General features: G+C 35.9%; 2 protein-coding genes across 2 annotated transcripts; one reads left to right on the top strand and one right to left on the bottom strand.

Annotated features, from left to right (window-relative positions):
- Nucleotides 1-20: 20 nt before the first annotated feature.
- On the top strand, nt 21-16,327 carry epc2 (enhancer of polycomb 2). Its single transcript, XM_039655825.2, has 14 exons — nt 21-366; nt 4,653-4,812; nt 4,935-5,080; nt 5,810-6,016; nt 7,340-7,488; nt 8,556-8,685; nt 8,787-8,996; nt 9,218-9,301; nt 10,086-10,225; nt 10,427-10,728; nt 12,897-13,018; nt 13,143-13,281; nt 13,450-13,729; nt 15,855-16,327. Exons 1-14 carry the CDS (start codon nt 214-216, stop codon nt 15,925-15,927), a joined length of 2,295 nt encoding a protein of 764 aa, XP_039511759.2. The 5' UTR covers nt 21-213; the 3' UTR covers nt 15,928-16,327.
- A 1,486-nt stretch (nt 16,328-17,813) lies between these two features.
- Nucleotides 17,814-26,041, bottom strand: itm2bb (integral membrane protein 2Bb). Its single transcript, XM_039655828.2, has 6 exons — nt 25,870-26,041; nt 23,109-23,240; nt 21,140-21,352; nt 19,460-19,570; nt 18,437-18,587; nt 17,814-18,193 (listed from the first exon to the last, which is right to left on the bottom strand). Exons 1-6 carry the CDS (start codon nt 25,942-25,944, stop codon nt 18,105-18,107), a joined length of 771 nt encoding a protein of 256 aa, XP_039511762.2. The 5' UTR covers nt 25,945-26,041; the 3' UTR covers nt 17,814-18,104.
- Between the last annotated feature and the right edge of the window lie 327 nt (nt 26,042-26,368).

A 26,368-nucleotide genomic window follows, 5' to 3' on the forward strand; every position in this document is an offset into this window, starting at 1 on the left:
CGCGGGCTGTCGGGATCATGTCCGCCATGTTTTCACACCAGCCTAGAAAAAAAAGCCCGTGAAAAAACACCATAACTCGCACAGAGATGCCTTTAGCCACCGGATTTCGATCGGAGGGACGTCAGTGAGTGCGGCCGCGGAGAGAACCGTCGGCTCGTGTGTGTACTTGTACCGAATGATCCGTGTTTAGTGTGTTTGTGATAGCTGAAAACAATGAGTAAACTCTCGTTCCGCGCGCGAGCGCTAGACGCCGCCAAACCGCTGCCGATCTACCGCAATAAAGACCTCCCGGACCTCACCGACTGCGTCTCCATCAACCGAGCGGTCCCACAAATGCCAACCGGAATGGAAAAGGAAGAGGAGTCGGTATGTAAATGATTTTAAATTTATAATTTTTCATGAGGTTCAGGTGCATAGCAGGGTGTTGGTATTCACGTATCGTTTACGCATGTTTTACTGCGCAAGTCCGTTCTCTGCGTATAGGGATCTGTAAGCAGCGTTCTGGGGCTCTAGGTTACGTATACAGTGCACGACAATTGCGTAGTCGTGGGAAATGTTTTACACTAGTGGCGTGAACAAGGATATATACGTGAGAGATTTGCTTGTGGTCAATGTGCATTGACGTCAGACTTTTTGCGCAAATGCGTTCGAGATTGACGTATGTTACGACAGGAATACATTAGCTGAACGGCGTGCCTTTCTGAAGCCTGAATCGGTTTGATTCTTCAATGGTCCTCCTGATGTTTAGTTTCTGCATCTGCGGGCCCTAGTCATCAGTTCAAGCATACGCAGAACTACGGACACACAGTCCAATCCACCATTATGGCATGTTTCATTCTTCACATTTGAATATTATAGTACAGTGGTATATTAATATGGGCATCATTCAGTACCATGGTATCAGAGTATCATGGCCATCAATATTTGTTATGTTCAAACCACTATCCAATGAAAAAGTCACACACAAAAAAACCATAATAATTCTTAAAACAATAATTGTTATTATTTGCTTATTTTATTTCTGTTATTATAAAAAAAATAGTATTTAAACATACAGTATTATATATGTTCAATATTAGATATGTTCTAAATACATTAGATATGTACTGTGTATTGACATTAGATATGTACTAGGCCTACATATCTACATTTTATATTATTATTACTATAAAATTTACTTAAGGAAATAAGCAAATTTGTTTTATATTTTCAAATATATTTTTGTAAAGTAAATTCATATTGTTTTAGTATTTGGCTACACCACTTTTATCTTTTTTTTTAATATGTGTGACATGATCAAGCATTCATTAATTCATTCAGTTTGATCCATTTGTTTTGTTAGTGAAGTTAGTTTTATTAAAATAGAAGTATGAACTGTCATGTGATCAGCAAGCTCAATGTTATGTTGGACAGATGTACAGTACAGAGAGCAAGTACTTGTTAAAAATAGGTTGGTATTGTTGGAATTTAACTATTCTGATTCTCTTCGATTCCCAGTTTTAATTCCAGTAAGATAAAAAAAAAACATTTAGTCAAACTATTATATCAAACACATTTATTCTGTGTCTTTTTATGAACAAAAATCAGCAGCCTAAAGCACACTATTTCCACAAAAATACCACAGCAAAAACAATTAGACTAGGCCTAACTCATATTCATTTCGAACATTATTAAAGACAAGTTTAACGTTATAAAAATAAGAACAAATTTGCAACAGCACAAATAAATACAAAGTTCAGGTACAGAAATTGTAATTAAATGTAAAATAACACTGAATAGTTATTTTTTATAAATAAAATATGGATTAATGCTTATTAAAGTTAGGCTACTAGTGGTGCACTAGTAACTCACTAGTGAAAACTTGGTTTTGACAAAAAAGATGAGCGACAAGCATCGCCCATCTGCAGTTTGTTACTGTTACTGACCACCTCTACTGCATGTTTACACTTACACTGTTATTTATCAAAGAAGTGTTTTGTAATTTCAAAAGCATGTCTATTATTAATAGAGTACTGTTTGCTATGTACATATATTGTACTAAAAAAGCACTGTTCTTGTATTACAATAAATATTTAGTACAGTAACTTGGTTCATGTATGTTTAAATCAATAATGTCTCTTTATGTAGCCTACTAGTAATTCTATACAAACGAAATTAATGGAACTTGTGCACTGTTTTCTGTCAGCTTTACTAAAGCCCTGTTTACACTACAAGCGATTTTGTCGCTGCAGGTCGCAGTGGCTGCACTGGAGGGCGTTCCCACTACTGGATTCCTAGTAAAGTTTGTGAGTGACATTTAAGGATGTTACTCTGTTAGACAACAAATATGTTTTCTTGCTGCTTTAAACAAATATTTTGGAAGGAAAATTCTAAATATAAATGGAATCAGTACATAAAATGCATAATATTAAAGATGAACATGAACGAGAATCAGTGAGTGCTCTTTGCCATCGCGGCTATTTAACTGCAGCAAACGGGCAAATACCGCTCTATCTGGGTTCCAGAAACCATTCAGGCACGGAGTCAGTATGGTCAATACCACTGTATGTACACGGAGATATATCATCAATTATAGGATAGTTTCTGACTGCTAAAATGATCTTCTCATTCAACTTGCCTCCGGTCAGACTCAGCATTGAAGAGTGACACGCTCCACTGATTCACTCCTATTGGTTGACGCTCCGAAAGTCGCTCTGCATTTGCATAAAGTTAAACAGATCTCAACTTTGTTGCATCGCCAGACACGCCCCACCGGTCGCCAACGGTGTCGTCAGAAATCGCCCGCTCCCCATTGAAATGAGTGGTATCGTATCTCTTGTAGTGTGAACGTGGCTTAAGGCGTATTTTTGTCCCGCCAAAGCCTTATTTGACTGTTGAGTGATGTAGATGACTGACTGCTGTGCATTTTTAACTGAGAGAATGAGCAGAGAAAGTGAAAGCCCAGGCACTCACTCACCATCTTCAAACTGTCTTGATCTCTCTTCCTCCCTTGTTTATTAATGTATTGAGTTGACTGAATATCTTTGAGAATACACGATGGTAAACGGTCAGAAGACCAAATTATTGTTTTTTTCTGAACTACCACTTGGTGTCGTCAATTGTGCTAATAACTTTGCCTTTATATCTTTTCTGAAAAGCTTTCCACACATTCAGATGACATAACCCACACTTTCAATAAACAAAAAAAGTGATGATGTAGTGATGAAATGTTTTCTGTGTTGATACAAATCTTTTGCAATGTCCTATACTGCCTGGATAATCACACAACGTGTGCCGTCTGTTAATGACATGTCCGAATCCGATTTGCGAATTAATGACTCCTTTGAATCGATTCACTTTAATGAATGATTAAAACACGTTTAAGTTTCTATGTTAGTTTTTATTCTATTAAGTGTCAATGTTGCTGGCAACATTGTTTTACGATGATACATTAAAATGCAGTTACCTTCTGTAAACAGATCTACAATGCATGGCATAACATGTGGATAATAGTGGATAATTTGATGTGCTTCCGTGAAAAAGTGTCTGTTATTAGCGGATTCTGTTCATGTGTGCCCAGACATTTTTAGAAATCGTGACCAGCTGATTTTTAACGGCCATGTCCGGAATAAAGAGTAGACATTATCAATGTATGGTATTGGTAGGCTTTTATTTTTAAATTTTATAGGTTTGGTCCTCCATAGATAATGAACTGCTCACCTATTGAACAGTCTTGATTCCAAAAGTAATCAGAACAACTTTGAGTTCATTTGGATGCTTGCAAGCTGTGTAAACCATTGCAGTGGGTTTCATCACGTTGCTCTTTTCAGCTGCATTAGAATTTGTACTTGCCCAATTCTTATTTCCTCTTCTGTGTGAGTTGTTAAAGGACTAGTTCACTTCAAAATGAAAATTTCCTGATAATTTACTCACCTCAATACCATCCAAGATGTTCACATCTTTCTTTCTTCAGTGGGAAAGAAATTAAGTTTTTTAGGAAAACATTTCAGGATTTTTCTTCACACAATGGACTTCAGCGATAACCAAATTGATGAAGTTGTTGAATTTTCATGATAATCGAATGTTCCCAGTTTTAGGTCGAACTACAGATTAGCTTATAACGCTTGTATGTAGGGCATAAAGTAAAAATAAAAATCGCTAGTTAATACCACTACTAACAAGGCTCAAAATAGTCCCACACTAACACAATAGCATAATGAGGGGCTCTACCTGCAAACCGAAGCATTGAGAACTTTGTAAGTGTACAGACAGTGTAATAAGAAGATACTTTATGAAGACAGGAGCCATCTTTGGAAAACAGAACCACAAATGCCATGCTACATTCGACTAGTCGAGACTATTCCTACGATGGAAGATTATTTTTACTTGATCTATGGCCTATATACTAGCGTTATAAGCTAATCTGTGGTTCGAGTTAAAACTGGGTGGGTACATTTGATTATCATGAAAACACATCACATGTTATTAACCCCTAGGTTCATTTTGCACCGGAATTGTCCTTTAACTAACTTGCTAATAGAAATATTTTGTGCTATATCATATGAGATAGCAAAATCTTTACTGTTATGATGTAACCTGTTCACATATTTGAGTTCACCCACTCTGTCAATGCAGAATTAGCATTACTTACACTCTCTCTCATGGTGTTTCAGGAGCACCATCTCCAGAGGGCCATCTCTGCCCAGCAGGTGTTCAGGGAGAAGAAGGAGAGCATGGTCATCCCTGTGCCAGAGGCAGAGAGTAACATCACCTATTACGACCGCCTTTACAAAGGAGAGTTCCGCATCCCCAAACAGCTCATCCACATCCAGCGTGAGTGACGATCTTACTCAAGCCCCACTGGATACTTCAATTTGGTTTTCAACATAAACATTACGTGATTTGAATTTAAATATGACCTTAATCTGACCTTTACCCCTTATACTCTGCACTAGCTCTGGGTCTGGATAACGAGGTGCCTGACTATGATATGGACTCAGAGGACGAGACTTTACTGAACAGACTCAACCGCAAGATGGAGCTCAGACCTGTGCAGTTTGAGACCATGATGGACCGGTTAGAGAAAGCCAGCACCAACCAGGTAATAACAACTTCATTAGGGTATTAGGGGGTGTCCGGGTTTTACACTGGATACATTAATAAAGTAGTATGGATGACTCACGATTTTAGAATATTCGATTTGTTGATTTAATTATAGAATATGCGATAATTGTCTAAAAAAAATCCAGAAGTTTTCGCCGTGTTCATGTAACCAAAGGGTGACGCTGCCAATAACACAGAAGCTGTCACAAGGAAAAGTAGTGATTATGAATATTTCAAATAGAGCAAGGAGACATTTTAACTGTTCATTAGTATCTGTGTCAGCTGCAATAGTGAGCACAGTAGTTAACATGCTTATAGAGAGAAATGCACTTTTCATATAGATTACATAAGCAGAAAGCAGTCGGTTTCTTTTCGTTTTGAATTGTATTGTTTGAAATTAGACATTGTTAAGCTTTCTATATATTTCTTGTGTCTGTGAGGCAGCTTAAACACTGAGTTTCGGTTAATTTATGAGAAGAGCTCCAGTTCACGAGCAATGCTATCTCTCCTGCGCCTCCATGTCCATATTAGTAATTTAGTTATTACTAAATTAAAACCTAGTACGTCACGTCCTAGTCGTTTTTTTAACCCCTCCAGTACTATCAGAGACCTATTTTTGAGTTGTGATGAAGTTGAAAATTGATCTAAAATACACCTTGCCGTATTTGATTTTTTATTCACACGGATTCCTCTGTCTCTCTCTCTCTCTCTCTCAATAATTTTGTAGTTGGTCACTCTTCAGGAGGCCAAGCTGCTGCTAAATGAAGATGACTACCTTTTAAAGTCAGTATATGACTACTGGGTGAGGAAGAGGAAGAACTGCCGGGGCCCGTCACTCATCCCACAAATCAAGCAGGAGAAGAGGGATGGCTCCACCAACAATGATGCTTACGTGGCCTTCAGGCGTCGCACAGAGAAGATGCAGACTAGGAAGGTATGCATGTACTATATGTTTTGTCATGGATGCCTCAAACAGCATTATTAGAGGGCATTCAGACAGGACTGTTTTTTATCTTAAACATTTGTGCATCAAACTTACGCATACGAACATGGTCCACACATAGGACAAAGTACCCTACCTGTGAATGGCAACCCTAGTACGGACAATGAATCCAAAATAAATGCAAAAAAAACAGTTGTTTATATTAGCTTATCCTATTTATTCAGGAATTCATATTCCAAGACTTCATGTACAGATCATTTGACATACAGCTTCATATTGTTTTGTTCCATCCAATGTAGGGATGTAAACGATTAGTCGATTATCGATTAGCTGTCGATAAGAATTTACTCAATTAAATTAATTGGCGGCTAATTGAACATTGCGAAAGTATCATGAGATTCTCACGTGAGAGACCTGACACAAGCTTGAGGTGGCAAAAAAGAAACCAAACATGAGGTGGGGTGAAACGGAGTGGACTACCAGCTACAGTATATATAGCGTCCTAACCTCGGAAATGCAGCTCTATTCTAACAATAACTTGGCTCTCCTTGTTAGCTAGGCTCCTTGCATGCTGGCTAATAACTTTTTTTAAAGCTGGGTCTCAGACATTAACACCGCTGTGTTGGAGTGATTTGTGCAGTGGTGCCCCATGAGGGAGAGAGAGCGCGAGAGGCAAGGTAGTGCTGCGCAAATGTGCTACGGCGCTCTGCAATTAAATACGCTTTTAAATGGGCTTAGTAAAAAAAAAATATCGAAAATAAATGTGTGGTGATCAGCATTGATATTGTGGCGTGCTGCCACAAATAAATGAACGTATGGGAAACTATGCCCGCTAAGTTTACTCTCACCTTCCTCAGGGATAATTTAAATTGTGTTCAGTTTTAAATTTGAAGTTTCCAGGTCTAGTAATTTTACTTTAACCTTTCTCAGACCAAGGTGGGTTATAAGTGCTGCTGCTAATGTTTCAAGTTTTTCACACAAGTAGTAACAAGGCTTAATGTAGTGTAGGCTAAGCCTACCCATACAGATTTTTATTTAAAATGTATTTTATGTTGCTTAATGTAAACTTTGCAACGTAGTTAACAGCATATATATTATATACAGAAAATGAGTAAAGAATGCTGCCATTATGATTACTGAAGTTAGTACTGAAGTTAGCCTACAACGCTATGTATGTATATACGTACACACATGCATACATATAAATGGACACACACACACGCACACATCCCTAATGAAGATCACATTTTCCCCTCAATAGAAGTATGAACACCTACTGGAACCATCCGTCTCTCTGTTATGCTGTCTCTGTAGAATCGCAAGAATGACGAGGCGTCTTATGAAAAGATGCTGAAGCTGAGGAGAGAGTTCAGCCGAACCATGAGCATCCTGGAGATGATCAAGAAGAGAGAAAAGAGCAAACGAGAGCTGCTGCATCTGACACTGGAGGTGTTTGAAAAAAGGTTTGCCAACAATACAGCTGTTTTGAGACAATGTCTTTTGTTGCATAGTCTATATAAAAAAACTGTTATGTGTAACTTAACAGTAGTGTTGTCAAAAGTACCAACTTCGGTTAAGATGCCAGCATTTCCCTTTAGTTTTTTGAGCACTCTTGAACTATTCTTAAATGTTTCTGATTGGCCATTTTGTTCACATGCTCAACATGTCTGTGATTGGCTACAATGATCAACGCTTCAAAAACACGTTGTCTTCACCAAGCGCTTACATAGGTACAGGCAGGAGCATTTGAGAGCTGGCATCTATCAGTGTTTATATTTTAATTATTGTATTTCATAAATAATGATACACTGTGAGGTTGAAAAGACAGCGGGGGTCAGCGGCAGCTCCAAGACAGATTTGAATATTGCTATATGATTTTGTCAAAGGTTTAATAGACAAACGAAATGGAAGACAGTCACATAGGTGTTTGAATTGAGATCAGTCTTTTAAAGATTAATTGTGCAGAACCAGTGTCTTATCTCTCTCTCAGCATTTGAGTAGTGCAAGGGCTGTTCTGTGCATTCAGTCTCACGTCGCTTCCACTTGGAAAGGAATATTACGTCACTTTAACACTCATAGATAACGTCTCATTTCATACTCTGTTGGAACGAAAGTGTCTAACTTCTGTCAATCTCCTCTATAAGCAAGGACAAAAATAAAGCAATTTAATTTGAATTAAGATTGATTCTGTAATAAATGAACAAAAAATCGATATTAAAATCTTTTTAAAATTAAAATTAATTTTTTAAAATTTTTTAAAGAAAAATGATAGCTAGGTGAATCGTTTTTTTTTCTCCCAGCCTTACTATATTTTGTTGAATATTAGACTAATTAGATACATTTATTTCATAGACAGCCTTCTCTTTTATCCCCCTTATACTCTCTGTTGTCTGTGTTTCTTTGTCTGGACAATATGTACATGCTGCGTGGTATTGGTTGTTGGTATCAGAGCATTTTTATGTGTGCACGGTGCAGTCCTGGAGCATCCCTATTTTTTACTTATCCTTTCTCCTTGTTTTGTGTATATTAGATATCAAATTGGAGATTTCTCAGGAGAGGTTCTGAATGAAGTCACTGTACCTCTGGCAGAGAAAACCAGTTACCCTGCACCCACATCCTTACCCATGAGCAGTCGGCACAAGGCAGAGAGCAAAATTAAGGTAAAGGCCAACAGTAGGAGGGAAAAGATCTGTGTGCAAGAAATGTCTTGAATGTGCTCAGTGATAATTGTCAAACCATTTCTTCTGCGTCTTTCCTTCAGTCATACAAATCTGGGCCCAAACTCCTCCACCCCTTCACAGTAAAGCCTGAGCCTCACTTTGACTTTGTGCGTTCTCATAAGAAGTACAACAAGAGGCCCAAACTTGATACATTTCGGCAGCCTGGTCGATCAGAGCGACAGCAAACCATCATCAAGGCAGACATTAAACAGTACGACTTCCACAGCTCTGGAGAGGAGGATTACCCACTGGTCAGTATATAATCAGTGTTTCACTACACGTGTAAATGTAATGATGTAAATATTTAGAGGTTTTACTTAAAGGAACACTCCACATTTTTTGGAAATAGGCTAATTTTACAACTCCCCTAAACAGTTTTACCGTTTAAAAGTGGAATGTTCCTTTAAGATGTTAGAATAATTTTTTTCAGAAGATATAATGGTATATATTCTCCTTATTTTCTCTTCTGAAGTCTCCAGCATCAGAGCCAGATGAAGAGAACGATCCTGATGGAAACTTCGCCTTTAGAAGGAAAGCTGGCTGTAGTTACCTCTCGGTGAGTTTCCGAATGAACATCAGTGCTGGGTGAAGAGCAGGGAAATAAAGCTGAATAATTATTGCTATTTAAGCTGTTCTAAAATGGCTTAAAATGGCTAAAATGGCTTAATTTGAAGCCCCCCTGGTTGTTGTTTTGCTTAAAAAACGTATTTTAATCCATGGACACTCCTTTAGTAGTTTTATCATTTGAAACAGTAACTGAAATAATTAAATTTGTCAATTTTTTTTATGTTTTTTTTTTTTTTTAAATGTTTAACCATATTTTAAGGCTTGTTTTGTCTGCCGAGGCCCTGTAGTGGGCCCTGGACCCCTGATTGAGAACCATTAGCTTTTTTCTACCATCATATCAACCAGCCGTTGTCAAGAAGATCATTTCTTTCACTAAACATTTAAAATGTATTTAAAATTGAAATAAACACAATATTTTTTCTACATTTATTTGTAGTAATTGTATTTATTTAAGTGGATGCTGTTATCCTAAATACTTGTAATGTACGCATAATAAAATGCTGCTTGAGGACTTTTGAGAGTTGAATGTTAATTCCATCAGATCATTGTTTTTTAACTTACTCAACCAGTGTGAAGGCACTAGCAGTGTTTTTCTTTTTCTTTTTTTTGGTATGTAAATTAAAGGGCATGGCCAGTATTGAATATTGTGATGAAATCCTCCTGCCCATAGAGCATGATGTACTTGCTTTATTAGTTATAGAGCGCCATAATATTTGGCTCTGGTGCATTGGTTCATTACCTTTGCCATTGTTATAATTGTTATATGTCCTCAGCCACTGGTGGATCAGAGCTGCACTCCTCACTGGCAGCAGGCGGATCAGGACCGGCTGTGGCAGAGGAACTGTCTCACCGCCCTCTCTGTGCCGAAACGCTGTATAGCAGTGGCACACAGGAGGGTGGGCAGAGGTGGCAGGTGTGTCACTATTTACAATTTACCCATTCCCCCTTTTATCTTATCGTTTCTTGTACTCAAGTATAGATGATGTGTGGTTTGAATTTATGACTTTGTTACTTCAGATTAAAGTAGAAAATGATGAGGCTACTCCCTAATGATCAGCGCTGAAGGTCACCGATAGTACCAAATATCCTAAAGCTCTCTGTTGTTTTCCTTCAGGGTTGTTTTTGATCGTACCTCGTCGGAACTGGACCGTGCCCTAAGGCACCTGGACCCTGACATGTTTTATCCCTCCGCTGGCTCTAGTGTGCCTGACCTCCCCGTCCACACGAACATATACTCTCACATCTCCAAATCAACCCCTGATTGCTCACTGACTCAGCTCCTGAATGACATCCAGGCCTGTAGGTGGAAGTTTTTCCGCCCTCGGCCGCTACAGGACAACTCAAAGAGTGAGGACAAGAAAGGAACTCCGCAGGTGGAAAAAGGTGGAGGGACGCCTCTCTCTAACAGTGTGTCAGGTGAGGCGTCTGAGCTGAACAGGATTCAGAAGGTCAATCACCCGCATAGGCGTTCTCTGTTGTGCCTTTCTGTCTGTCAGTTTACTCTTGGGTTTTTCAACAAATTCAGCCTGTCAATCATTTTGATTGTGGGCTGCTGATTGATTTTGATGAAATTGCTGCACTGTCTGATACAAAATAACATTCTATGCATAACACTCAGCAGAGAGTTCAACAGCTCTCACTGGTTGTTTATTAGCAGACTGCAGTCCATATGCAGAGCACATTTAAGATTTTTATTTTTTTTGCTGCTCATAATTCAGCTACATTTCTTTTATAAATTTGATCTGGCATCATTTAGGCACACACATTCAATTGTGTCTAATTCTGTCAAACGTATTTATGAAAATAGCTTACCTGGTAATGTATATATTCAGGCAAAGAAGCTATACGCCAGCTTATGTGCACAATACCACTGTGGCTTATTCAGTACTGCAGAATTTGATGATGAATACTAACCTTTTGAAGTATGCTAGTTGGTTTTGAGTTATGTTTACCTTAAGTATTAATTATCTAGAAAACAAAAATAACTTGAGGAGCCCTATTCACTCGTGTTTATCTGAGGTGAGCTATGCTTGAAGCACTGTCATTAAACAAGCAACATTGTGTCTAAGTTGAAGGGCTGAGTGCAGTGTTATTAGTGTTGCACATGTACAACATAACCGTTTAAAAGTTTGGGTTATGTAATATTTATTAATGCTTTTGTAAGAAGTCTTATGCTTACCAAGGCTGCATTTATTTGATCATAAGTGCAGTAAAAACAGTCATATTAAATATTATTACAGTTTAAAATAACTTCTATTTTAATGTTTTTAAATGTAAATTTAAAAATGTTATGGAAAAGCTAGCACTGTGTTCATTTTCAGTTTTGATTCACAGTAAATGCTACTTTGCGAATGCTGTTCTTATAATCGTTTACAATTTGCAGTAGGGAACGCAATGTGCACCAACCATCTTCCCAAAGAGTTAGGGTCATCCTGAGGTTTTCCACCATCACCAAAAAAAAAAAGCTCCGTTTATTGTTTGAAAGCAAAGAAATTAAAGCAAACATAAATGTTGGTATATAATGATAATTATTATAAATAATAATTATTATTATTCTTTTTGAATAATACAACAATAATAAACAATAATAAAAATGAAATAATAAACAATAATAAAACAATAATAAAAATTAATATTTGAAGAGTTCAGATGCAAAAGCCTCTAAGTGCCATTTGAAATTTTCTTCTAGAATGATCATTTTTATCAAGCTTGTATATTTGGGTTCAGTGATTTCACTTAAATGACAATGATAATTACCTATTAATTGTTATTTAAGTGAAATTACTGAACTTAAATATACAAGTTTGATAAAAATCATCATTAAAGAAGAAAATTTCAAATGGCATTTAGAGGCTTTTGCATCTGAACTCTTCATTTTTATTATAACATGGTATTATAATGTAATTTATTGTTATGATTATTAAATGAAGAGTTCAGATGCAAAAGCCTCTAAATGCCATTTGAAAATTTCTTCTTTAATGATGATTTTTATCAAACTTGTATATTTAAGTTCAGTGATTTCACTTAAATGGCAATGATAATTGCCTATTAATTGCCATTTAAGTAAAATCACTGAACTTAAATATACAAGTTTGATAAAAATCATTAAAGAAGAAAATTTCAAATGGCATTTAGAGGCTTTTGCATCTGAACTCTTCAAATACTAATTTTACAGTACAATAGTCTTGTTTTAATAATAATTAAAACATGGTAAGGTTTCCCTTCTTTGTCTTTAGCTGATCACATGCCTGTTTGATGCTCAAGTATCATTTCTTATCATCACTACTGAAAACAGTTGTGCTGCTTAATATTTTTTGTGGAAACCGTTATGCACTTTTCAGGATTATTTAAATAGAAAGGTCAAATGAACAGCATGTATTTTAAATAGTAATATTTTGTAACATAATAAACATATTACCAATTTGGTCAATTTAATGCATCCTAGCTGAATAAAAGCATTAAATTCTTTCAAAAGAAAGAAAGTTCCTTTACTGGCACCTAGTGGGAGAAATTTAAAATTGCTGGTTTAAAGCCTCTTATATTTGTAGAACATCACATTTACACCCGTGTTCTTACATGTGCAGGTGGATTCACAGAAGAGCAGTTTCACTCCCATCAGCAGCAGCTGGTACAGATGCACAAACAGTTACAGCAGCAAGAACTCCAGCAGAACCTGACAGCACCAGAACCCCACAAGCCCCTGCCCGTGAGTATATCCACACAACGTCAGGCATTATGGCGCTAATGCTCATTCTTACTCTATTCTATAATAATTACGAAGTCATTCATGTTGTATTTATTTAGGAAGTAAAAAATAATTTATTTTACAGAACACAACCTCATCTGAGTGCATGTCTAAGACTCTTGACTCGGCTAGTGCACACTTTGCTGCCTCTGCTGTGGTCAACACTCCCAACAATGAAAATAGGCCCCAGGTTGCAAGTGTCAATGGCATCCTTTCTAATTCAGGTATGTGCAGCTCATTGGGAATTGAGCAGAGGCATTGAAATATAGATATTATATTATTATAAAGATATTAAATCTTTAAATATGCCAGTTATATATTGAAATAAATATAATTAAAAATAAACTGCATTATAGAACTTTTTGGGGAATCATCATTTTTGTCTCTTGCAGGAAGTTTTAGACAAGCCAAATTAAACCGTTCTGCAGGTGGTGGCGAGTCAGGCTCTTTAGTACGGATGACGAGTGCATCTGGCCTTCAGCTGCCCGTCCCTCAGTCTCTGCCTCACGGCCACGGGCACCTGAGTACAGTGAGCGCTGTGTCTCCTGCCCACACACACCACAGTGCACGTCTGTGTGCCCCTTCACCCTCAGCCTTAAAGCTGGCCAGTGTTGCTAGCAGTCTGGACCGGGTACCTAAAGTCACCCCCACTAGTGCCATCGACATCGCCAGGTCTGAAACCTGAAACAGGACTTATTCACTTTACATTTGTTTTTCTTTTTCTTTTTTCTTCTTTTTTTTAATGTTTGGGGGGAGGGTGAAAATGAATTCAAGTATCAATATTTATTTATTACTTTCGGACTACAAAAGGAGATGTGTATGATTTCCATTACACGAGAGTAGATGTTAAAACTTCATGCTGATTTGTACTATGATTTCGCCAAGATAAGCACAAACTAAGACATAGCTTTACAGTAAACTATGCTTCTCCATCCATTTACGCTGCCTTCCATATGTTGATTTTGTCTGGATTGAGCAGAGTAGGGGACATCTCTAGGATCTTCAAGTCAGTACCTTCCGCCCTCAGTGTTTCGTCGACTAGCCCACGACACCTCAAGAGGTTTTGACAATGACTCTGGCGCCCAGAGTCGTAAGAGTTGTAACTGTAATATTTCTGTTCTTCCTTTAGCACCACCTCCTGTCGGAGTGAAATCACATTTTTATTCAGTTGGTGGATTGAATATATAATTGTAGTATTTGATTTTAAAAACCCTGCAGATACCCTGGCCTGGACTGCACATTCATGACTATAAGCGCCGCAAATCACTCTGACTCGCCCAGAAAACACACAAGTTGTGAGAAATTGAGATTAATAAAATCGCAACATTAAAATCCCCAAAAAGTATGTGTATTTTCTTCACTGAGTTAAATATATCTCCGGTTAGGAACTCTTTAGTTTGTATCTTTATTCTATTGTGTTTATTTGTGCTACTGCTTGCAATTTAGGCTAAGGGGGGCGTTGTGAGGCGCGGCGTGGATTGTTCTAAATTCACTATAAACCACTGCTTCACAGGGCTTATTACGGTTACTCCATACAAATATTTATTTTATATTTTATTTTATTCACAAAATAAACACACAGTAGCAAAAAATATGTTTGTAGAGTAATTTACAGCAGCTTTGAACATGACTCAACCAATCAGAATCCAGTACTGGAACTATCTGTTTTATAATTGTTCTTATTTTAATGACTGTTTGTAAAGTCAGTTAAAAATTTGAAATCAAGCTTCCTTGTGCTGTAAGTTATTGCACACAAAAAAAATACCCCATTGTCAAAATGAACGTGTTAATGCATGCATTTTTTTTTTTCATCCTTTGGCTAACACTACATTTATATGATCACGCTCTTATTCATGCAAATGTTTCTAATCTTTTCGATTAAGACACAAAAGATAATGCAGTGCTGGCGCTAATCTGTGTGACACACACAACTCATGCACAAAGGAAGCCGCTTGAGACAGCTCACGAACATACAAAAACCCGTTTTTATCCAAGTCTTTAATGAACGTAAAGAGTTGTGAGGAAATGTGTATTGTTCTTGACTGATTAACTTCTGTAGCATTCAAAAGGATTAATCTACCTTAGGATGATGACTGTGAAGTGTTTGATAACTTTATTAATTTTTTGAAAGCATCCTACTTCTTAAAGCACTCGTTGCAAGGTTACATGGGTCAAAAACAGTGAAAAATTTTTGTGCATTTGTGACAGGGCAAGTAAAAATCTGACCCAGTCTGACTGGGCCAATAGAAAAAATTGAGCCCTGATATATTGAAGGGCACAGGCAAATGTGACCTTTATTATAATGGGTTTTATGTGAAGATTGTTTTTATTTACTTAAATTAAAAAAGTTTTTTAAAGCCTAATAAATTTTTACAATTAATAGCTTTCAATTATACCTATATAATTAATGGCTAAATTTGAGAAGAAAAAAATATATAATATTGTTTTTTTTTGTAATTCTGGCCTTTAAAAAAAAAAAAAAGCAATTTAAACAAATATTTAAAATAAATAAAACTGTCTCTGTTGTTTCTATTAATTTTGAGATCAAATGTGAATTCATTATTATATAAAAATGTTAGATGTGATTTTACTTTTTTGTTAATATACATAGACTTTCATGGAACATGAATATTTGCCTCAAGTCATGGAAAAAACATTGGTAAAAATGTTTGTGGACCCTGAAGTATTGTTCCCAAGAAACAAACTCTTGCTAATCCCAAACTTTTGAACGATAATGTCTTATATCTTTGCATTTAAAATGAAAATTTTAAATTCTATATTTTTATTGATCTTCCAGGGAGAATCACGAACCAGAGAGGCTGGCTCTCAACGGATTATCAGAGACCACAGTCGCCATGGAGGTCACATAGCCCATCAGAAACAAAAAGACTTCAGTGCTGAGATCTGTGCGCTTCTACACGGACTTGTACCCAAAAGCAGCATATCAAAATATTAAGAGAAATTTGTCAATATTATAAGTGTACATTTTGTAAAATTGGGAATTATCACTACCTTGTAAAATAGTATATTTGTATCATTAGTCTGTCATTTCTGTTACTTGAATCCTAGATTATTATTTTTTTTTTTGTCATCATGCTTTTGCACTTGAAAATGCAAGCAAGACAAGTGCATTAGTTCATGTTGGGATCATGAGCATGAATATAGGTCCTGCATCACTTGTTTTAACTATTTATTTTGCAATGTTTACATTTTTGTATCTCGTACAAATAAATCCAATGTTGTGACCACAAAATGCAGACATAGCCAGTATACCATGCTTCTGTGCCTTTTTTGCTTTAGAGGAAAGAGAATTTCGGTTTCACGGATGAAGAAATGTGCCGATCTTGAAAAGTGATGATCTTGACCCTCTTGAGATGATGACCGTATTTTTTTTTTTTTTTTGCCACCTTCTTGTCTCATCAAGAAAGCCTCCACTGTGATGGCCTCCATCAGAAGGTATTTACATGAAGTTCTTTAAGAAATCTAGCTGAAAACGTTCACTCTGGCTCAGTTTTTGCTCCTCTGATTGAATCAGCCGAACGCTCATTTTTTTTTGTATTTAGCCATTTCTGGTTAACCAGTCTGAAGCGAGCCGTTCGGGGGTTTGACAGATATTATCTTGGAGGAAACCTCAAAGTCTACAGGTCATAAACATTATCAGCCAACTTGCTTATGAATGCTGAAATTTCCACATCCTCAGTCCAGTATCTTCAAATAAATTACACCTTTTCAAACAGCCTTTTCAATGAATTGAGTGACAGCTGTCAGTTTGGCTAAAGTAATTTGAACTTGCTTTAAGTACACAAGGTTTCAGTTTTGTTGTTGCAAGTTCTTACAATGTTTAGGGAGATGTATGCAAGTTTACAGGCCGTCTTCATTTTATTCTGTTAAGTCTTAACTTTTAGTTCAAAATAATGCAGGAATTTGCTTTTGCCACCAGAGGGGTGAGTTCTTCCATTTGACACCATTTCAGCTCTTCATGCCATAAAACCCAGGGGAAGTGGTTGGTCTGAGAGGCTGCTATGGCGCTGCTGTGAGTACCACTTTGTTAGTTTTCGCAGTTGTTCGGCTCACTGGTAACTCAGTGACCTCTGCTTGGCTGGATATGCCATGTGACTTACATGACATTTTCTCAATGTTGATGCTGATACATGCCACACAAAATATTTACATTTCTATATTTCTTGTGAAGCAAAGCTGAATTTTTAGTAGCCATTCATTATCACATGACACATGGAAACTTCTTCCAGGATTCTTTAATGAACAAACAACCATCATTTATTTGAAACAGACATCTTTTTTTTTTACATTGTAGATGTCTTTACATACACTTTTGATCCTTTTAAGACATCTATAAAATAGTTTTCTATATAGTGAAAATGTTTGTCATGTTTATTTTGTTATTTATTGTTTTCTTAGATGGAGTTCATGAGCTTATGATTAAAGACAGAAAATTGTAAAGTTTAGGATCTTGTTTAAAGACAGCTTATACACAAATAAGCAAAGAACAAAAACTAATTTTAATTTCAGGTTTGTGGTAATTTAAGCAGTTCTAAGTTATATATTCATTTATTTAACTAAAAGTGCTTTGTATGTATGGCTATTGATCCCATTTAAAACAAAATATTTCTTTAACACCTCATTATTGTGACATTATGGCCTGGTTCCACAAACTGGGGTTAAATTAAACCAGAAACCAGGCCTTTATTTTATATATTACTAGCTTCTTGAGACAAAATAATGGCAATAATAATGGCATTTTGGGTAATAATGACATGCTGATTAGATTTCTACGCTAAAATTGCTATTGTTAATCCTATTTGTTCTTGTGCACATATTGACTCTTTATTAAGTTTAATATTGCTAAAATAACACAAATGACAAAAAAAAAAAATACAACTTTTGGTGCAGAAAAGACAAGTTCACATTTTAGATGTAAAAAAAAAAAGGCCTCTGAAAAGCTGAAGAACAAACAGCTACACTGAATTAAAGAAAATGTGGAAGATCTGCTGCTTTGTCAGAGACACCCATGTATGATTCTCGTTCTTCAGGGCTCGCAGATCAAAGTCTCCACCACAAACTTGTTTTCAAAATGGCGGATCTTGTGGCAGTTTAGAGCCTCGCGCTTCTGCATACCTGCAGTGAAGCACATTCAGCTTTTAGAAGTTTGAAAGTATGCACAGCTATGGTGTAAAACTGGATCTTACATGTATTCAGTTTAATGCAGGCCAGCATATTTCAAATGTACGATCTTGTACAGTGAACATGATGAGAGAAAATACTGTCCTTTTCACCCATATTAGTACTTATTTATGCACAGACATAACCACTGTTTCCTGTAAACACAGTCTTATCAACGGTTTGTTGGCGTACACTTACCCAGTATGGTGTCTCTGCGCTGTAGTCTGTATGTGTCTTTGTCATTGCACAGGTTATAGATGTAATAGCCCAGATCACTGACGCTGTCCAGCTTCTCTGTCACCATCATCTGTTCATGCACCAGGTACGATTGAGGAAGATACATTCCTGCCTGCAAAAAAAACCAAAAAAAACAAGTAGAGAACGTAAACCTAAAGCCAGGGACACACTGAGCCGATGTCAAATAACTCTCAGCAACCAAAGATGACTATTGTTGCCTCTAGTTTGAAAAATCTGTGCTTCAAAATAAAAAAAGGATAACTGGCGATGCATCAATAGGTATAGTCTATCAGGTATAGTCATTCAAAAAGGGAAACCAAAACTACACTGTAAAATATTATATGATCAATAAGTAATGACAGCGTGTTTTTACATTGCTTTAACTCATCAAAATAAGTTAAGCAATTTTAACTTCTTTTTTTAAAGTTATTTAAGATTTAAGATTTTTTTTTCAGTTTAACGTAATTTAAATTGAAATGACTTAAACATCCAAGTTGATTGAACTTAAAAATGTAAAGCAGCAACCTTTTTTTTTTTTTACAGTGGATTAGAGATATACAAACCAAAAACAGCAGCGCTTGCTTATCATTTTGAATATCAATAATGCTGATCACTTTCTTCATTCTAGTCGGCTGATGTTATTATGAAAACTTTGTGCATTCGAATGCTACAGTAAGATCTTGTAAAACTTGACCTCGTTACTTGCTTTTATATCTCTTTTATTCTCATACAACAGCCAGTCTGAGTTCTCTCTCTCATCGAATGTGCTGACGTCAATTCAACAGGTTGAATCAGCCAAAACAGAGTGTGGAACACACCGAAAAAACTGATGCTCAAACTTGCCTAAGGGCTGAACGTTGTTTCGGGTGTCCCGGGCTTAACGTCTGAAATGCATTTGTGTGGAGAAAAAAAACCCCAACACATTCATGCAAAAACAATTAAGAACCACTTATTGACATGGATTCACAGCGTCTCCTTGTTTACCTTGATGTTGACCAGGAACTCATGGAAATCTCTGGGTGGCATGACAACAGAGGTGTTCAGGGCGATGATGTAGCATTTGTTCAGATTCAGGTCGAGATAAGCAGTCAGCCTCTGACAGCAAAGAATGACATGCAGGATTATTCACATGGAACCAGAGAGCTGCACTTAAGATTAACCAAATATTCATAATTGAGGGGGGCCAGAACTAAAAAATGTAAGAACTGGTCACTGAAAAATACATATTGATAATCTAAATATGTCAGACTTTTTTCTGACAAAAACTGCTGATATTTGCAGCATTTTAGTGTTGCTGAGCATTGAAAACCCATAAATAATCATGTATTTATGCAAGTAGTTTGGGGTCTGTAAGATTTACACAGTAAAAACAGTAATATTACAAATTAAAATGACTTTTTTTTTTTAATTAATTCTATTTTAATACGTCATTTATTCAGCATCACTACTCCAGTCTTCAGAGTCACATGATCCTTCAGAAATCATTCTAATACGCTGATTTGGTGCTTATTATCAATGTTGAAAAGAAAAGTATTTATTTGTAAAAGAAGTCTTTTGTGACATTTGTCTTTAAATGTCACATTTGATACATTCAGTTCATTCTGAAAACAGGTTTTTGTGGACATGGGATAAAATAACATATAATTAATTATTGCACGTAATATATCCTGAAGGGGGAAATTCTGGAGTCCCTTGTCTTTTCAATATATCAATATAAAATATATCCTTTTGAATGATTTCATGAGTGAAATATGGACTTGTTTTGTTTGAATTGAGAGAGGCCTCTAAACATGTGTCAATACATCTGTGTTTCTAGCTTACCCTGACAGCTATAGGTCACAGGGGTCATTGTAATCAATAGTTTAATTGATATTAAAAGTTATATAGCGCTTTTAACAATGTAGATTGTTCCAACAATTTTAGTTAAAGTGTTTACTTTACTGTTCAATATTAAAGTGTCCTCTCACTGAGAGAACATATAATCTTGATGTTTTGGGAAGAGTCTACTGTTTATAGTTAGAGCCAGACCAAATCCAACCTGCGTGTCTATGTGCGTGTTAGTATATTTGGTTACAAGTAAAGGAACAACTGGCATTATTGCAGACTGACTGACTGTTGTTCCAGACAAGCATGTGACCAGAAACGCAGTTCTGATCGATGGAGATATGCTTCTGTCATTTCTTAGCCTATCAGAATCATTCAACCAAAGGTAATAATGCAGCTTAGACCTTGGTGAAGGGTATAATTGCTGTGAATTTTGTAAATGTAAAACAGAACGGCCTCCTGCTCCGGGTCTTCATTCATCGTATCTGGTTTTGGGTCTTTAACTGTATGTCCTAAACAATACATTTTGTAAATTAATAACTAAGAGATTGAACATTTTAGAAAACCAGTCCAATCCCCACTCAGTTTACAATGAATACAAATACGGTGGCAGGACATTTGAACACATAGTGATATTACTTATGATTTATGAATTTTGATTAGCTAATATTGCTTTTCCCCCTTCAGGTTAGCATTTTTTTCAGAACAATTATGAAAATACTACAAAAAAACATTGCTTGAATTTGCATTAATGAACTACATCCTGGTAGGACTGATGTTATGTGTGTGGTGGTTATGGCTGAACACTGGGTGTGTGTGTGTGTGTGTGTATTTTTGCACCATTCTGAAGTCGTGCAGGATGTCAGCTGGATCGCTGTCCTTGAACTCAGGTACTGGCACTTGGATGAGCTCCACCTCATCGTCTTCGAAAAATCTCACATTCTCTTCAATCTGCCTCAGCGGCATTCCCACCTCCACCTCCACTTCCACCTCCTCATCAAACTCATACTCTTCATCCAAGTACTTCATCCCATAGGCAAACACCTCATCCTCCTGTGGGGTTAGAAAGACATATATAGAGTCAAAAAAAAAAACAAGCATGTTTATGTCTGCATCAAAATTTCCAAGAATGGTTGGGTATACACTTCCCTGCCACAAATAATGGTGATTGGTTGAATTTGCATTAATTCTTGCAATCACAAGATCGAAAAATGAATTCAATGAAACCTACGATGACAAATGTTAGTCGACAACCTGTTTTATGACTAAAGTTGGGTGGACACTTGGGAGGTCGTGAGCCATTGCACACATTGCGAGCGAGTTTACTTGATAATCGCATCAAAGCCGCTGGTACACGTCAAGATTGTACTGTACAGTGAACAGGCGGCAATCGCAGGAGACTTTCACACTCACCACAGAGACTGCAGATTTCAATATTGTTGCAATCGCTTCAGATAGATAAAAGAAAGAAAATAAAAAGACGAGCGTGCAAATGATTTGGTGCAAAGCAGTGGACATCACAGCCATTCAAACATTAAATATTTAAATGAAACATTTTCAATGAGATGTGGCTATGCATGTTCGTTCATTTTCTTAGGCTAGTTAATAGAAAAAAACATTCATGTATTTTAGAATTATTACAATTATTATAAGGGATTACACTGCTTTAGCTAGATTTTGAAAGATTTTTTTTGTTTTACCAGTTTTCATAATGTAGAGAGTGTTATATTTATATGATAAATAGCCTATAATAAATCAGGAAACTAGATGAGGTCAAATAAACCAGTTTGTGCTTTTAAGTGCTTTTAAGTTTTAAGTGCAAAAAAATCGGATTATCCATTATACAGTGATGAAAGTGTGTCTAAGTTTTCATTGACTAAAACTAGATTAAAATTCCCAGACATTTAATTGACTAAAACTTGACTAAACAGGTCAAAAAAATTTACATGACTAAAACGAAATAAAAGCTATTATTTAAACAATTCTAACAACAACACTGAACTAAACAAACTTGTTTTATAATTAACACTTTTTAAATGTTGTAATTTCTGAAATTGCACTGCCTTCTAACATACAAAACAAAAATACATCAATAAATGGAGTCTGAAATCTGAAAAAAATATGGTCACAATTATAGTATGTATCTAAACTGCCTGAAAAAAAAAACACTACAACTTTATTGTATCTTAATTATCCTAGTTGCAACTTTTTATTTATAACAATAGCAATCATATTAACAACAGGTAAAACACATTTACATTACAAAATGTAATGGTTTCAAATAGAGAACATTAATAAATGACAGAGGAATCTATTAACTCTCCATAAATATAATACGCATGAATAGAAGTATTTGTTTTAAAAGGTTTAAAATTGTTTTAAAATTATTAATAATCGGCCTAGATTATGAAGTATCAGCTGACTGACACGGCTACAAGATGGTGCCATTTATCGGTAAATCCAATTTTACAAAACCGATAACCGATTATGAGAAAATGCTTAAATATCGGAAAAAATATTGCTAAAACTGATTATCGGTTGATTTCTAGTTTGAAGCATTCTGCCTTGTTTTGGAACAAAACTTGTTTCTTAGAAGTTGCCACCATGTAATGTAAACTGGGTGGCTTGTATCATCTCAGAAACATGTAGTCTGGGTTGTATCATGGTTGAGAACTGCTTTATGAAACAGGCTTAGACTGATTAAGACATAATTATAAAAACGAATCAAAATAAAGACAAACAGTGACACAAGACGACAGGATGTTAAGTTTTGTTTTTGATATCACCATGGTTAAAGCAATTATCTCACCTCGACCACGTAGTATCTATACAGGTAGGCTCCTCCCACCACTAAGCCAGAGAGCATGAGAGCCAATCCCAGACAGAAGCACCAGCACCACACCTTAGACTGTTGACGCACCCACACCGCTGCTTCAGCATCCTACCGGACAAATCACACAGTATAATGATGGTTAACAACACTTAATAACTCTAGTCTAGATACACACACACTACCATCCAAATCTACTATTTGTTTTACTAGATTCAGCAAGGATTCAAATAAATGCTGTTCTTTTGAACTTTCTTTTCATCAAAGAATCCAGAATTGTTTCACAAAAATATCAACCAACAAGAAATTTTCGACATTGATAAGAAGAAATGTGCAATTTTTTTGAGCACCAAATCAGCATGTTAGAATGATTTCTGATAGATTAATGTGACACTGAAGACTGGTGCGGCTAGTAAAAATTCAGCTTTGACATCACAGGAATACATCAAAATATATCATTAAAATAGAAAAGTTGTATTAATATTTCACAATATTACTGTTTTACTACATTTTTGATCAAATAAATGCAACCTTGATGAGCAAAATAAACAAAACGTAAACCACAAGGACAGGTTAACAAGAGGAATAAAGTGGTTTCTTAGAAAAAGGGTGATTTTCACAAAACTAAAGGAAAAAATTGTGCATTTAAAAAAAATAAAATAAAATCCCAGATTTTATGTACTATGTACTGTAAACAGCAAAGGGCAACATGTCAAAACAGGGCCTGACCTTCCTGTACCCTAAACCTTCAATCCAGACAGCAGATTGCCTTGAGATACACTGTTAGATACATTTTAAACAGAAATTATGACTAATGAAGTTATGAGGAAATTCGGTTTCAAGTCAAATGTGTTAAAACAGTCAACTTCTGAAAAGTCACGAGGAGGAATAGTCAGCAACATTTAATCTATAACACTTCCTCACTCAAACAATAACTGCAGAAAAGCTCACACATGAATCAAAAGAAAAAGTGAAACAAGTTGTTTCCATTTAAAGAGCAGAAGGGGAATTCAAGTGACTATCTAAAGAGAGACTGACAACATGTTCAGGAGTGAGATACTGCCCCAATTAATCGTTTCAAAGTGCTCTACTCAACTTACAAATAGTTTATCCTCATTCAATATCTTTTAGTGCAAAAGCAAAACCAGTTTTTAGACTTTTTGCACATTAACAAAACCACACAGACCCTTTATTGAGTAAGGCAGATGTTGGATGGTCTTAACCAGGAAGTTGTGAATGTGAATCTTTGTAAAGCTTCTAGAAACTTACTCCTTTTGCAATACAGTCATTATCATAAACATGTTTGAGAGTGCACATATCAAACATGCCTCAACAAGTCTGTCTTTCACAACCCATGAAAAGTCTCCTGGTACAACTGAGTGCAAGGCATTTCTAATGTGTGCTGTGAAAAACACAGCTAAACTATGTCTGGAAGAATCCCATTATAATAAATTCAACTATGCTTACTGCTTCAAACTTACAAAACAAACACGTCTTGGGCTACCACCACTGAGACATTTGAAGATTATTATTTTTTTTTTCAGTGTCATTACTGATTAATTCAATAGTGACTGATTAATTTTCTTTCCTTCCCTCCCTAATCGCAAATTTCAGTTGATGAACCTTTCTTCTAAATATCACATTTGAGCGTTGCATATATTTTAGAAGTATGATGACAAATAAAGTTTTTTTTTTTTTTTTTTTTTGCATTGATGATTCCACAAAGAAATTAACATACAATTGCAAAAGGTTCTTCATAGTGGAAAAGACACACACACAAGATTCACTGAATTCACTTCCATGGCAAAGCTGCGAAAACCCCGCTTTTGTAAAAATTTTTAGAGTGCAATATAGTCTACATCTGTAATATAATATAAACCACACTTTCATTTAATATACAAATGGATGTTTATTTCATCCATCGTTATTTACTTTAGTTATTATCCATTTAATTAAGATATATTGAAACTAAGTGATAAACGTCTGTAGTCATGTTTAACGTGTAAATTCTCTACACTTCCTGCTAAGTGGTCTATTGGTCACGTGCTCTCAGACTGAATATTCAATCCCTTCGGATTGAAATCTCACTAAATTCGGATTGAAATCTCACTTGAGATGGCACAATACAATGTGACGTCTGTGCAGCTAGGGCACAAATGGTCGAATGAAATGCCTTTATCCATCTACATTTTTTCTGGGTTTTTCTTATTTTGAGGGCCCTGAGCACTTGCCCATAGTCCCTTGATTTGATTACTTTTGTGGACAGTCTAAATAAATCGATTTAAAATGGGTTGTGTTTGTGAGGACATTTTCAGATATTTGGCCCTTAGTACACACAAAAAAATGACTTTAACTACCCTCTGTAACTTCCTTATTTGAAAGGGCACAGTTTGTCATTGAAATACAATGAAAGCTATCAGCATACAGATAGGTAATATAAATAATATAATACTATAAAATAATAGGATGGGTTATATCCATTTTGACAAGCTTTGGGTCGTCAGCCATTTTATATAACGTTAACACTATGAACTGATCAAAGTCTGTTAAAACATAACGTTACTTAAACAAAGAAACACTATTCTGCATTTGATATAACTCTAGCCAACTTCTCTCAAGATAGGAACAACGTGCACACATTACTAGACTTTTCTATTAAAATAATTAAGACATTATTGGACGTATAATTTTGGACGTATAATTTAAAAAAAAAAGTGAACAATATTTGTTAATAACCTACCTGCACATCAGGAATGAGGCTTTCCTTCTTCGGATCCTTTAGGGCAAGAGCCTTGTTAAAAGAAACTTTAACCATAGTGAAGAGTCTCTGTAAGTTGTTATTTCCGTGAAAGCGAAAGAGAAGTGAGACAAAACTCAGAGAGCGTTTAGTTTCCTGATCAGCAGCAATGTTTGTGTGTGACGCACATGACCTATCACAACAACAGAGGCTCCCGCGCTGCCTCTAGTGACAACTAAAATCAACTACAACACCTGGAAACAACAGAAATACTTACTAGAAGTTATTACTACCTTTCGTTATTTGTAAATGTGGAATAGAATAGATAATGCAGCAATTGTAACAACAACAACAACAACAACTAACAAATAGAATAGTTTGCATGGAAGCCATGCATCTCATATGTCCAAGATGACTTGAAATTATTTAAAATAAGACAAAACAAGCTTTGAATTAAGCTACATTTAAATTATTATATTATTATATTATTTTATAGTTACTT

Source organism: Pimephales promelas, chromosome 7 (assembly GCF_988280905.1).
Source record: "Pimephales promelas chromosome 7, fPimPro1.hap1.1, whole genome shotgun sequence".
NCBI lineage: Eukaryota > Metazoa > Chordata > Actinopteri > Cypriniformes > Leuciscidae > Pimephales > Pimephales promelas.